This window comes from Charadrius vociferus, unplaced genomic scaffold, assembly GCF_000708025.1.
Source record: "Charadrius vociferus isolate BGI_N301 unplaced genomic scaffold, ASM70802v2 scaffold195, whole genome shotgun sequence".
Lineage (NCBI taxonomy): Eukaryota > Metazoa > Chordata > Aves > Charadriiformes > Charadriidae > Charadrius > Charadrius vociferus.
This window is the reverse complement of record NW_009648539.1, coordinates 4,263,485-4,277,307: the sequence shown is the minus strand read 5'-3', so window position 1 is coordinate 4,277,307 and position 13,823 is coordinate 4,263,485. Positions and strand designations below refer to the sequence as shown.

The following is a 13,823-nucleotide window of genomic DNA, read 5'->3' as shown; positions in this document are numbered from 1 at the left end:
ATTTTGAGTCACTGTGTCTGCTGGAGACCTTGGCTCTGTGCACGGCACGTTAGCTTCTCCCCCAGCTTGCTGTTTGTGGGATCTTGTCGCCTTGCTGGAGCAACAGAGCCGCGTTACGTCTGGGGTTTGGGGCTGGGATGGGCCATGGGTGAGACCCACGCTTGGCTCGGGCAGTGCCTGTGACTGGCAGCGCCGTTCAGCAAGGAGAGCCAAGCCTGGAGACGCAGCTGAGTTTTCCAGGCTGACATTTGGGAAAAAAGGAGGACAAATGCTTGTACCTGTGATGCTGTGTAAAGAGGAAGGTTGTGCCACGCAGCTGCAGAGAAGAAATGCCCTGGTGCCGGCACGGGCCAGAGCTTCCTGAAAGGGCTCCTTCCACCCATGTAGCCAGTGTGCCAGAAACAGGAGAGACTTTGTGAAGGTAGAAGCTATTTCTACCGTGCAAGTTCCTGCAGGGATAAAAGTTACTGAGGAGAAAAATACAGAGGGAAGATACTATGTGGTGGGGGGGGGCTGGATAATTTTGCTACCCTTGGAATCTTACGGTCTTACTCTATTTGACATTTTATTACACAAAATTATTTCTACATGAATGATTCCTCCTCACGAGGAGGAACTTCTTTACTTTGAGGGCAGTGGAGCACTGGAACAGGCTGCCCAGAGAGGGGGTGGAGTCTCCCACTCTGGAGACATTCAAAACCCACCTGGATGCTGTCCTGTGCAACCTGTTGTAGGTGACCCTGCTCTGGCGGGGGGGGGTTGGACTAGATGATCTCCAGAGGGCCCTTCCAACTCTGACCATTCTGTGATTCTCTGTGATTCTGTGATTTGTAGATTTCAAGAGTTTCATATAAAGCCACACTCAGAAGAAATCCTGCAGAATAATTTACATTTATTTCTACCTTTGGCAGTACGTTTCAGAGTCACGTATTAGGAGAACTAATGAATGACAGCCATGCTATGGAAAGTCCGTAAGAAGCAAGAGACAGCCTTGCAATAGTCCCCACTTATGAACAAACCCTTTTTTCAAGTTCTTTCTCTGCAGGCACCCTAGTTTGCTCAGGAAGGCTTTTCTGTTTTGAGCCAGAAAACAGTCTTTACTCATTGCTGTAAATGGACTGGGAGCATTCATTTGCATGTCAGCTATGCCTACATGCTGTCAGTTGTCACCCCACTCCAATGTTTCCTAGTGTTAGTTTTTCCCCATGTAAAAGCAGCTCAAAGAAAAACAGATTTCAAAGGCACGCTGCTCGTAAATGCGAAGCAAAACAGAGTTCTTCTGTGATAGAGGGGGGAAATATTACTTCTATGAAGTTAGCGTGACTCAAGCATTAAGCTTGAGATTGAAACCACAGATTCAAAGACAAAGCGTTCAGAAATAACTCCTTTAAAGCAATGCTGTTTTAAAGAAAGTGTCTAGTTCATTACATCCCTTGTACATAGAGATATAGGGAGAGATGTATACTAGTTTCTACGAAGCCTAGCAAATGGATTCCAGTCCTGAAACTGGAGCTTGTTTCTATTTCAATGGGGAGACCAAACTGCCAGAGGTTCAGTGCCTGCCCTTCCTTGCACTGAAATAACTCTGTAGTAAAGGGAGTTTCTTCTGATTTAAAGTAGTGTAAATCAGAGGAGAATCTTGCTGGCTTTTCTTCTTGAAAAATCTTCCTTTCAAAACATAACCATCAGAAGTCATGATTTAGACTGTCTGGTCCTGTGCGCTTAGTTCGGGACAACTCTTTCTGATATACCCAGCAGACAATGTGATCATTTTAATCTGTCCTTTTGTTTTACTTTCTTTTCATCTTATTCACATGAAAAGCAGAAACTGGCTAGTCTTGTTTCACAGTCCAAACAACAGAACTGTGAGAAATTACAGTAGATTCTTTAAATCTACCTTTAGCCTTAAAGTTTCCACAGTTCTTCAGTAAATCAGCAGGGTTATCTCCACCAGCTCTTATAAGTCATTATTAAACCACACTTGCTTCTTTGTGGAGCATAAAATATGCTTTCTAGCAAAGAGAAAACACATCTAGTTGTAAGCCGTCGGAGGAATATTGCCACTAAAGCGTAATGATGAAGATGTTCAATAAAGCTGCAGTGTACAAACGTCAACAAAACAACCTTCTAGTTAAAGAAATACAGTTCCTAAAATCTTGGAAGAAATTGCGGTAGTGGCAGTCACCTGGTGTTTTCTGCCTGCAGCTGAACAGGAGTCGTTAAAATGCAGGATGCGTTTAAGTCAGCTCAGGTAATTTTGACAGCGCCGGGTTGCGGAGGGGTTATGCATACGGCAGGTCAGCAGCGAGCATCACCCCTGGCAGAGGGGAGGTGAGCAGCGGGGAGCAGTGACCTCCTCCCCGAGCCTCTCCGCAGCCAGCACCCCATCTCGCAGCTCAGAGCTTTGTCATTGGAAGCCGTTTCTCTGCCGCAGGTGGGCAAAGGTCCTGAGCTAAAGCCTTCTGGCTCTCACCGACAACTGAGCAGAGGGTTTTGTTTTCTAATGAACCCATCAGTGAGTGCCGTGCAATGCCCTTGAGATCTATTTGTCTTTTTTTTTCCCCGGCAGTTTTCTGAATGGAAAGTGCTCAGGCATCACTTATCGAGAGTTCTGAGTTCCGGTTTGAGGTCTACGAAGGTGAAAATTACTTTGAAAGTGCTTCTGGCTAATGTAAATTCAATTTTGCAGGTAGTCGGATCATCCCAGTGCAACTTATTCAGTAGCATCTGCAGTGGCAGACAGTATCCTGAGAATGAAGAGCATTTTTCAAGTGTCATACTTAATAGACAAAGGAAGAAAAGATGGGAAAGTTCTAAAAGCAGTGCTACACCTTCCAGCGGAAACTGGGAACTCAAATGTTTACTGTTACCCTTAATTTATTTTCTTTCAGTTGTTCAAATAACACAAAAGCAGTTTCCTTCATCCTTAAGTTTTTTAAGTGCATATGGTGATAGTGTTTTTTCTTTAAGCTCCAGCTCCTGGAAGCATATGACTAAGTGAGAATCTTGCTCTTCATCATTTAAATGAAAGGTAAATGGGGAAAAAAAAATAAAATCTGGTTTCCATAGCTGCAGAATAAAAATCTAACAACACCTCTCCCAAAAAGCTTAACAAATAAGAATTACTCAACTTTTTTTGTATTTTGAAAGAAGGAAAGGAAAAATTAAAAAATCTCAACATTATGGCAGTTTTATGTGTATTTTGTCTGTACCGTATACATTTACATTAAAATTTGTATAGGGTAATCTTGTATACAGAAATTTATGCAGTGTATTAAGAGAGATTCGTCTGCAAGAGTGGTAGAAAAGGGTCTATTAAGAATAACACACAGTGATATATGGGCAGTTGGTGATGAGGGGTGAGTAGGCAGAGAATATATGATTTCTGCTCTACTTGAAACTAAATCCCCCACCTTTTTGACAGGGACCACCTCCTTCTCTCTCTTTCTCTCTCTCACAGCACAACTGAAAGCACAAGAAACCCCTTTTGGGGCATACAACACAGATTAATATATGAAATCACATACTCCCAAAGCCCAACAGTTGCATGTTCTAGTTATTAGATGAAGAATTGTATCTTCAGTGGCTTTGTAAAAGGTTAAATTGCTTATCTTGGCTAAAGGAGTTGGGACCTTAAAATAGTTAAATAATAGACCTTTTCCATCCCCAATTACAAGGATTACTCAAATTTTAACTTCTCTCTATATCATAAAGTCAGCAGTTTTCATTGTCAGCTTAGATCAGCTCAGGACTGAACATTCATTTTAATCATGGAAGTAAAAAGTGTCTTTCCTATGTGTCTGCTTATAGACATCACAAGGCTTTTATGCAAATGTCAAGCTCAATATACATAGAAATGCGATATATGGAAAATAAAAACTGAACTCTTGTGACAGCAAATGCCACACCAGCAAACTTCAGGCTGTCCTGAGATGATAGACTTCACTGCCTATCTTAGTCACTGTCAGATCTGACTCTGCTGTTCTCTTTTCACATCTAAACCATCACCGAATCCTGTCATATCTTCCTTTTAAGCACTCTTCTTGCTACAACTGAATTCCTTAGCTCTCTTTTACTGACATTTTCTTGCCCCAACAGAAGCGGCTTCATGTGTTCTGGTCGCCTCCTTTCTCACCCAGACCCTTCTCTTCCATGCAACATAAGTGAAAAATCTTCTCCTCTGCTTTTCTGAGCTGTAGTGATCCCCATGTCGGCTCATTTTTGCATCCTCACCTTATTCACTTCTTTCAAACTTGCTTGTTATATTTTTCACAGCAGAGAGTGACTGCTACAAAATAATGCCAGGGATGACTGGGCTGGGAGGGCAATTATACATGTTGGAGTTTGCCCTCAAAACATTCCTGTTTCTGCTTCCAGCTTCTTTCCTCACTTTTTGTTTCTGCTGCTTGTTTTGTCCCATCAGTGCTCATTGATAACAAATATATTCCTACCGTGTCGGGACCTGAGCATTATTTGGGGCTTCTGAGCGTTAGTAGAACAGAAAAGCATCTTAAGCCTTCAATATGTGCGTTTTTCATGCTATTTTCATTTTCTCTTCAATATTTTCCTGCTTTTCCCCCTCGTACCCATTTTTGCACTCAAATCCTCCAGTGTCCTTTTCCAGTTTTTACCTTCGAGTTCTCTTCCATGCTGCCTTAACGCCTGCAGCAATCACTGTTTCTCTGTGTGTGTGGCAAACAACTGCCGGTGATGGATTTGGAGCTGCTCTGTAATTATTTATGAAAACTGTGCGCTGTCCTCATTACTCAGATGTTTTCCATGTGACTTTATTTGGCTTAACGCAGCAGGAGACTTTGGCAAAGCAGGCAGGAACAGAAAGGATCCCTGGTGAAGGCAGCCTTCTTAAAATGGCTGTGTTCATCCGTGTTTCTCAGGGGGACCGATGCCACAGGCTTCAGCACAGCTAGCCAGGGACTCCCGGGACTCCCAGGGGACTCAGCTGAAGCTACCTGCAGGGAAAATGATGATCTTCTACGCTGTCACTATGCAGAAAAGAGAGCGGCGGGAGACAGCTTAATGAAATCATTAGCTGTCCTTCCTGCAGACAGCCTATGGACCAGTGCAACTGATACGAATCATATTTCCGTGCTGAATGATAGCAGATAGTTAAATGACAGCACTGAATTGCTTATGTGATTGCAAGAGTACCAAGGTTTCATACATCAATGAGATTGTAGTTTTTCTAGGAGAAGACTTAAATAAGAGTTTTTATTCATATGAAAAGGTAACAGGTTTTGAGTGCGATAATATGGTGGTGAAGTTACATTAATTCTTTACACAGCCTAAGACTAGGTAAGAGAGCATGATAGGGCTACATAGAGGTGGGCTACAAGGTTTTGTTTGTGTATTTTTTTCAAAGGTGGGGGGGAAGCCAAGGAAGAACAAAAGAGGTTTTATTGCTTTTCTGTTTCCTCATGGTTGTTCCTATGAAGGAGCAAATCACCGAAAGCATCAGAGTACCAAAGACTCACAGGGAAACCTGAGAGTGTGTTGGAATATATGCAGAAAGAGTTTACTTTGTGGTGCTATGAACATCCCAGATATTTTAAAAAGAAACAATTTTAAAGTGGTCACTTTGTCACAGTAAAGTAAAATTGAATGTGTTATCCATCTAGATGGTGAGAAAGCCATTTTGAAAAATCATCTTGATCAAAATCCACCAGCACAATGGGGCTCATCAGACCCTTCCAGAACAAGCAAAGATCCTATAGAAGACATCAACTCTCCAGAACAGTAAGTATACACCATTAGATATTGGTAGAGAAGAAGGCACCCCTGCTCTCATGGGTATGCATGTGCTTGTGTGTGCATGCTTTCTACTGTTTTAGACAAATTCCATCCTGGACACCAGCTGCCTTGCTGATAAAATGTTAATTTAAATTGTTACAAACCCCATCTTTCTCTTTCACGCATTTTTATGGGAAGACCTTGACTGTAAACCTTTTCAGCCAAGCCCTGCTACAGAGAGAGCCTGGACTGTCAGCAACAGATGTGAATGGCACCTCCTGAAGTACCAGTGGGCAGCAATGTTGTACTGTGATGCCTCCCTGCCACCAGCTCACCTTCCCCACCAGATTTAGAGGATATCAGGGGCACTAGATCCTAAGGTGCCCCAAAGGCAAACTTCTTTTTTCTTGTCAGAAACACCCATAACATGATGTCTAAAGTTTCTGTAGAGAGTTACAGGACAAGCTGTGCTCAATGTATATTACGGAGAGAAGGGGATGTACGTATCTGCACACGTGTTACGACTGTTGTCAGCAGTCCAAGTCCTTCCACGCACCAGCCAGAGGGGTTCAAGGTGCACATAGCCATTTTGTTCTCTTTCGATCTTAAGCTAGCTGAGACATAAAAACAGTCTTAGGGCTTTTCGATGTTACCATAGCAGCTGGACCTGAGTTTTGGCATAGGAAAGCCTTCACCAAATAGTTTCCCTTAGAAACAATGCTGAGGTTACACGGAGAGGATGGCACAAAGCACATGGTGGTATCAGCTTTTCTCTCCAGGAACCTATACAAGAAACTCACGTAGTCCCCTCTACCAGCTCAGCAGGGCCTGCCGTGGGCCCAGAGCTCAGGGAAGCGCCGTGCCTGTTTGTCCCTGGATCAGTCATTTCCCCACAGCAGCCTAGTTACACAGGCATCACTTCGTCAGGATCTGAGCTAATAGCTGTCAGACTGTGTTTTGTACACGGGCAACTTAAAAGCTTATTTAAAACCAGAATAAATTAAATAAATTACTAGACTGAGTCACATGTTACATCAGTGACAGCAAACCTGATTTCAGATAGCAGTTACTGCCTTGTACTACCTACTGCAGGAAAACACATGGATTTCTAGCTCTGTCCTTGCACTAAAAAAAAAAAAAAAACAACCCGAACCTGCACAGGAGCTAATCCACACACACATGCACAGGTATGCACCAAAAAAAAGCCCCCAGTAGCTGAAATATCTGGTTATTTCACAAAAGCAGGGCTCTCGCTGAGGAAGCTCTTGTGACTTTATGGGGTCAGCAGGGTGGTTTAATGGACAGCTATTAGAGGTCTGTCTTTTTCCAGCACCATTTGTCAGAAGTAATGTAGTGTGCATGCATCCTCATCCGCACGTGGCCCCCTTACATTAAGAGGGATGCTAAGAAAAACACAGACACTCAGATAATCCAGTTCTGCAATACAGATTCAATACGGAAAAAAACCCAAAAAACAACATTTGGTGATGGCAGAACCTCCTCTAGGCTAGCGGTAACTGATGAGAAGACGGAGATTTCTTAAAGGTCTTAAAGAGCAGGTCAGTACAAATCTGAACAGCCACTGACATTTATGGAAAGCAATTAATAAAGTCCTGCTAAATCAAAACAGTGTCATTCAGCACTTGTACAGCTGTGATTGTGCTGGGTCCAAGGGTCTATGTCTCCCCTGAGACATTTGGGTTGGCAATTTGGGTACCAGAGCCACACCACCCAGGCACAGTGGACCTGCCAGACAGGAGAAACATAGCTGTCTTCAAAACTAGGGTTTTGTGATTCCATCTCTTTGACAAGAGATTGCCTCTTTCCAAATTTTGTGCCCTTTAAGAATCTCTCTCCTCATGCATGCACTTTCTTTCAACTTGCCTGGCAGCACTTCTGGTCTTCCATGGTTATTAAATATATCATTTCTGTAAAAAAAAAAAAAAAAAAAAAGGTAAAGACAAGATGTAGCTTGTGCCGTCTCTTTCTCATTTTACTGCACACACAGGGCATCTGATAAAGAGGTAGTCACATAGTCTGTTGAACCTATTTATTATTCAAGAACAGAAATCTCAAAGACATTAGTATGAACAATATTTCCTTTTTGACACAAACCTATGGAAGGAGGACATTAAGATAATGATTTGCCTGCAGAAATTTTAACTCTTCATCAGCTATAGCAAAAAGAAGCATCCCAGCTTCCTGTTACTGACAGCACTCTGGAGAGCTGACATCTTCCAGTATGAAAGTTCTTGTAGAGTTCATGAAAGAGTTTGACTTGGGTTTTTTTCATTCTTTTTTACCACGAGTGCTACATTTGACTAACTGCAAGTGTGATCCCTCATCCTACAGTTGCGTCTAAAGCGAAGGCATGGCAGTATGCGTGCACTTCAGGCTCAGTAGCGCAGGAAGTTGTTGCACATTTGTTTCTGGAGTGTTGTTTATAGCACCCCAATCAGAATGTGAAAAACATTTGTTTTGTGCTTGGCTCAGATTTAAAACTCTGCACCTAAGGAAAATGCAGTCTGTATGACTAGAACAGCCTTAAAGCACGAGTGTAGGTGGTTCATGGTTCCCTTTGCTCCTTACTCCCTTTCCTGTGGGGCAGGACCCAGTAGGTTATCCACAATGTCACATAAAATTTGCCATACCCAGTCAGACCATCAGACACGAGGTGCAAAAAGTAGGTGCTGGCTGCTTTCTCTCCTGCTCACGCTGGCTACACAGTGTAAATTAACACTTCCTACAGTAGACAAAGCAGTGCTGGTGCGGAGGCTCAAGCCCTGCTCTTTGGTTTTCTGTGGTGCTTATTAGCATATTCCCTAGCAGAATTGCATCAGCTTTCACTTTCCCAGGTGATGCTCAGGCACAGTCTGGTATTCAGAAGCCCTGTTTGGGGGGAGCTGAGCTGCAGGGATGGAAGCTGCAGCATGCCAGTTCATCTCAGGTCCAGAGAGCAGCCTGAACCAGTTCAGCATAGATATAGTAATTCATTTCCCAGTAGGCCGGGGTGTAGCTCATGCAAAGTCAACTCCTTCCTCTTCCTTGGGTGTGTGACCTGATGGAGAAGATTGGTGTACCTTATCTGGACACGGTACTTTAGTACCAGTTTTATCAGTGCAGTGTGCTGAGATATTAATCAGGATACTATTTATATTCCAGCTGGATAGTGACCTGCTTACTTATCTAAAGATCCCATCAGTCACCTTATCTGCACGATGGACACACGAATACATTCAGTGGAATATCTTCCGTGACCCTTAAAGACGTTCTTCTGTGCACCTTCATTCCTGCATGTTGTCCCATCTCACTAGTGACCTACATTTGGTGAATTAGTTTTTGGCACTGTTAAAATTTATACTGTTCTCATTTTAACAGCAATAATATGTACCAGTCTTCCAAATCTCTGAGTAAAGGTGATGATAGATTTCTGCAGGACCCCACTAAAATCTGCCATTTTAATAGACTAGTATTTCCTATATGTGGTCATTTTTGTGACCTTCGAAGCAGCTAATCGCTGTGTCACCCTTATAATAGAAACTACCTTGACATTTTTTGAGCTAAAGCTCCGCTTTTAGCAGCATTTAAAAGACAATCAAACACCCTGCTGGAGCCAGTTATGTCAATTTTAGTAAACAAAAATTCTCATCAAAAAAGGTTGGTTATGACTCTATTATTGCATTACAGCCATATGCCTTGGCACGAACACGCCTCCTGTATTCAGTTTCTTCACTGACAGCAGTTCTTACTAGTCTATCTATGATCCTACTCAAATCTGTTGTTAAAATAAGGTGGATTTAGAATGGTTAGTTTACTTGCTAGTACAACATCTTGCTTTATTATAGTCTCTTAGTACTTCTCCAGCTTCCTGGCAGTTGCTAAAAATCAACATTAATGGGCTGAAGAATCAACTGAAATGCCCCCTGAATGCTAAGACACAGTTTACATGCTCCTGCAGATCTTCAGATGTTTGACTGTAGCAGCAGTTGTTCCAGTCTCCCCAATTACCAATGGATCTCATCAGTGGTTTTGTGTAGCAGAACCAAATTACTTTTCAAATGCCTCTGCCCCTTTGTAGCATCATGCATTCCCATGTGCGTTACATCGTGTTCCTATGTGCATTGGCATTGGAAGTCAAGCTTTTATTTGATTTCATTTATCCCTAATAAATTGCTTTTCTGTACAGAGCTGAGGGTACATGCCCTGTTCTAACACAGTACCCTGAGAAGTGGCTGCTCTCTGTGTGGCACCACTTTTCCTTTCCATCTCCTTCAGCGGTTGTAGAAAACCACTAATGCTAACCATTCCCTCCCCAACATACTTGACCACATGCTTTGCCATATCTATATTGTACGCATAACTCGAAACAAATTGTATGCCACGGTCCTGAAAAGCACTGACAAAATGCAGCAGGGGTGGAGGAGAGGGAAAAGCGCCAATATTGGAGGGAAAAAAAAGCCTACACAGTGAGGCAAGGTACAAGATTTGCTTTCACTTAAGGAGAAAATAACAGTTTTGTTTGGATTTTGTTACTTGCTTTGTTTTGGTTTGTTTTGTTTTTGCCTTAAGTGTTTTGTCTAAAGTCTTAATTGTGCGCAAGTCCCCAGGCTACAGTCCTCCGCCCCAATTCCAGGAACCAAGTTTTCACGTGAAAGTAAACTTTAAGTGCAGCTAAAGCAAAATTTGCCACCCACTGCAGCCACTGTTGGCATAGCCAAATAAACATGCTTTGTCCATGGTATGGCTAACACTTAAATGGGTGGGAAAAAAAAATCCCATTCACTTGATTATGCAACTGCATTCCCTTGGAATAGCTTCAAAAAGCGCTTTAATGAGAAGTCTGTAACAGTTGAACAAAGTAAGCATTTCCACTGGTGGGAAAATAAGCATGGGGAATTCTGCGTTTGACCCTGCAAGGAGAGACAGAATGACAATCCGCCGCGTCAGGCTCATAAGGATTCAGCACATGGAAGCAGTGAGCCATGCCACCTCTGCACTCCTTGGGAACAAGGCATGATTTCATTGATAGCACCAGAAAGAGTCGGGCACAGCAGCAAAATAACAATGAATGGATTTTGTTTAATCCCAGGGGTGCATTGCCAGCACTACAATGATCAACACTGTGGATTAATATTGCATCAAACTTTTAAAGGGAGTTTGTGGGGGAAAAAAAAATGAGAAAGATCTTGCCGGCTAGGCAGACTAAAACTATTTCCACCACGTCTCTGTATAAACAAGCCTTAGTTTGTAGTGAAGAAACTAAAGAGAAGCAGCATTACATTTCTTTCTGTTTGAATTTGAAAGCTATACTGCTCAGACCCCGAGCAGTGCAATGGATGCCTTGGTAGCTGTCTCCACTTTCTAACACAAAGCAAAAAAGAAATGAAATGTCATTTTTGAATCAGAAAGGCTGTCCAAAGGCAAGCTTTCAAATGTACACTTCTTACACAGGCCTGTCTATACACAGTCATTATGTCAGATAACAGGGAAATATAAATTTAAAATTCCATTGTACTGATACAATGCTTTGTATGGGCATTTTTTTTTCTGGAATCAAAAAGCCAGTCTTCAGTTCAGCTCTGTCGCTTTGACATCTGTCTTCTCTTTAAAAAGTCCCTCCGTGTTTCATGAGTGAATGTCTCCAAATGCAGAAGCAATCCTGGTACAATAACATCTTAATCACTGAAAACATCTCTTGCACTAACTGACCTCAACTGGATTTTGGTTTTGTGAAAGGTGATAGTATATCCACATCATGGGGGTAGAAGAGCCCTTGTCTCATGACACTGTCCTCTCCACGGAGAGGGGTTAGTTGGGCTATATATGAGCACTGATTAGTATCCCATTAAAAAAAAAATTAAAAATTAAAAAAAAAACAAAAAAGCCCTACCAGTTACCATGATGTCAATCTGCTCGGAAAATTGAACACAGAATGTTGGGTTCCTAACTACTGAATTTTTATGTGGGCGGTTGGTTAGACTGCTTTTAGAGTGCCAACTCCTCGGTCCCACAGCACTGACTGCGGGAACTTGAGAGCATCCCGCACCTCAAAAGCACAGACCTAAAGTACAAAGAGGAACTACTTGGAAAAAGCCGTCAGTCCGAGTTCTCTCCCTCCAGGCACCTGTGTTTGCCTTCGCTGGAGTTGCAAAAATGCCATCCCTAATTCTAACATCCTTGTTCTAATTGGTGCGTGGCTTAAAACTCAGCCTGTGCCCTGGCGCACGCCTGTGCAGTTAGCCGGGGCTCTGTGTGCAATACATCGCGGGGGGGTTGCTAAGCCATATGCCCTCATTGCACACTTAACTTTTTCCCATATCAGCAGTCTCACAATTGCTCTGAAAGTGCCTGGGAATTTCAGACGGCTGTGGGATGCTGAGAACGCACCCTTAGATTCTTTTGTCATGTCTAGCCTGTCAGAAAAATTCCCCAAGGGGGAATAACACCGGGGTGGCGAAGCTCAGCAGCAGCGAGTGTGATGCTCTTGGCATTAACCCTCTCTATCGCAGCAGCAGGCACGGAAAATATCCATGCAGCAACCTGCAAACATATCAAGCGTGTAATGCATCGCGTTTTCTTGTTGGCTAATGCTCCTCTCTCTCTCCGTCTCTCTCGCAGCATACAGCGTCGGCTGTCTTTGCAGCTGCCCATTCTTCACCATGCCTACTTGCCATCCATAGGAGGAGTTGACGCTAGCTGTGCCAGTCCCTGCGTAAGCCCCAGCGCCAGTCCTCGGCACAGACACGTGCCGCCCTCCTTCCGAGTGATGGTTTCGGGGCTGTAGGCAAGGGAGATCAGTGCTTCCTGAACTGCTTTTAAGTACTCAATGACTGGACTAAACATCTGACCTAGAACTCTGCTACAAACATATAACATTGGCTCTTACCGCAGAGGAGCTACTGCTGTGGCCGTCATCACAGGAGTACCCGTGTGACTCGTGTGGGAAGGCAAAGGAGGAGGACGCAAGGAGTTTGATCTGTAGCCTTATTCATGGAGTTTTTATTTCTTCACGTAGAAGTCACTGAAAAACATTTCTTCCCAAATTTCTACTCGCAACAAGAAGGCTGGGAAATACGGATCTTGCAAAAAAGACACTAGGAAAAAAAAAACCACTCAAACGTCACTGAGCTTTATGTGGCTGCTGAGAACATGCAATTCTATACTGTATCCATGTAAGGAAAATACAATGGTTGAGCTATACCATATTTATTGAAATAGATACACTCATTTTTACAAGAGTTGTGTTAAATTGCTGGAAACATTCTGCACTGGTTAGTCTTGCTTGTTTTCATTTCAGGGACGATGTTCGACAGGAAAGGAGGGTTGTGAGAAATGATTCCTCGGGTGTCATTGAGACTCTGCAGTGCTGTGAGCAGGGTCACCTCTAATTTGCAGCTGTACGTGAAACCCAAGCAGAGGCTGAAGCTCCAGCTCCGAGTTGTCACCAGCTGGAGAGCTGCTGGTTGGAAGCGGAGCGCTTCACCCTCCTCCAGGGATGATGGTAGTGACTGCTGACCATCTGCAGCGTCATTTGAGCAAAGTTTCTGCACCTATTTCAGAATAAACACCACACCAACCGTAATGTACTAAACTGTCTGGAATAGTCCTAGGGCTGATAACTCAAAAGGCTGAGCACAGATGGGTAGTAAAGTCTTAATGTCACAGGATGGATTGTTTTTCATAGTTTGTTTGAATTATGTCACACATAATTACAATAAAATTAATTCAGTGGACTCGGGGGGGGAGGGGTTAGGGCACAGCACTTTGCTGCTGCGGGCAAAGCCTGCAGAGCACATAGATGTTAATATACACTATGTTTGCTTTGTACCTGCGTGTGTGACAGTTGTAGTGGATAACAGAGAGGGCAAATCAAATTTACCAATAGCATATTTTATCTGAATCCTAAAAGGACTGTGAAAAGAAACAGCGTTTTTTTGTACTTTAGCTCCATCCCCTGAACCGAAGTAATTAGGAGGAACGATAGTGGCAATACCGTCTGGACCAGCTCTGGAGCCAAACCCTCAGGCACAGGTGAGACACACATGCAGCTTCTTTTTCCAAGGGACTGGAAATGT

The 13,823-nt window shown here is 43.1% G+C and overlaps 1 protein-coding gene across 1 annotated transcript in view; it reads left to right on the top strand.

The window, feature by feature from the left end:
- Window positions 1–13,081, top strand: part of GABBR2 (gamma-aminobutyric acid (GABA) B receptor, 2) — a 480,368-nt gene extending 467,287 nt beyond the window's left edge. The window contains exons 18-19 of the mRNA XM_009885919.1: window positions 5,637–5,754; window positions 12,367–13,081. Of these exons, the coding sequence (XP_009884221.1) occupies window positions 5,637–5,754; window positions 12,367–12,532 (284 nt within the window). The 3' untranslated portion in view covers window positions 12,533–13,081. The remainder of the gene's footprint in view (window positions 1–5,636; window positions 5,755–12,366) is intronic.
- The last annotated feature ends 742 nt before the right edge of the window (window positions 13,082–13,823 follow it).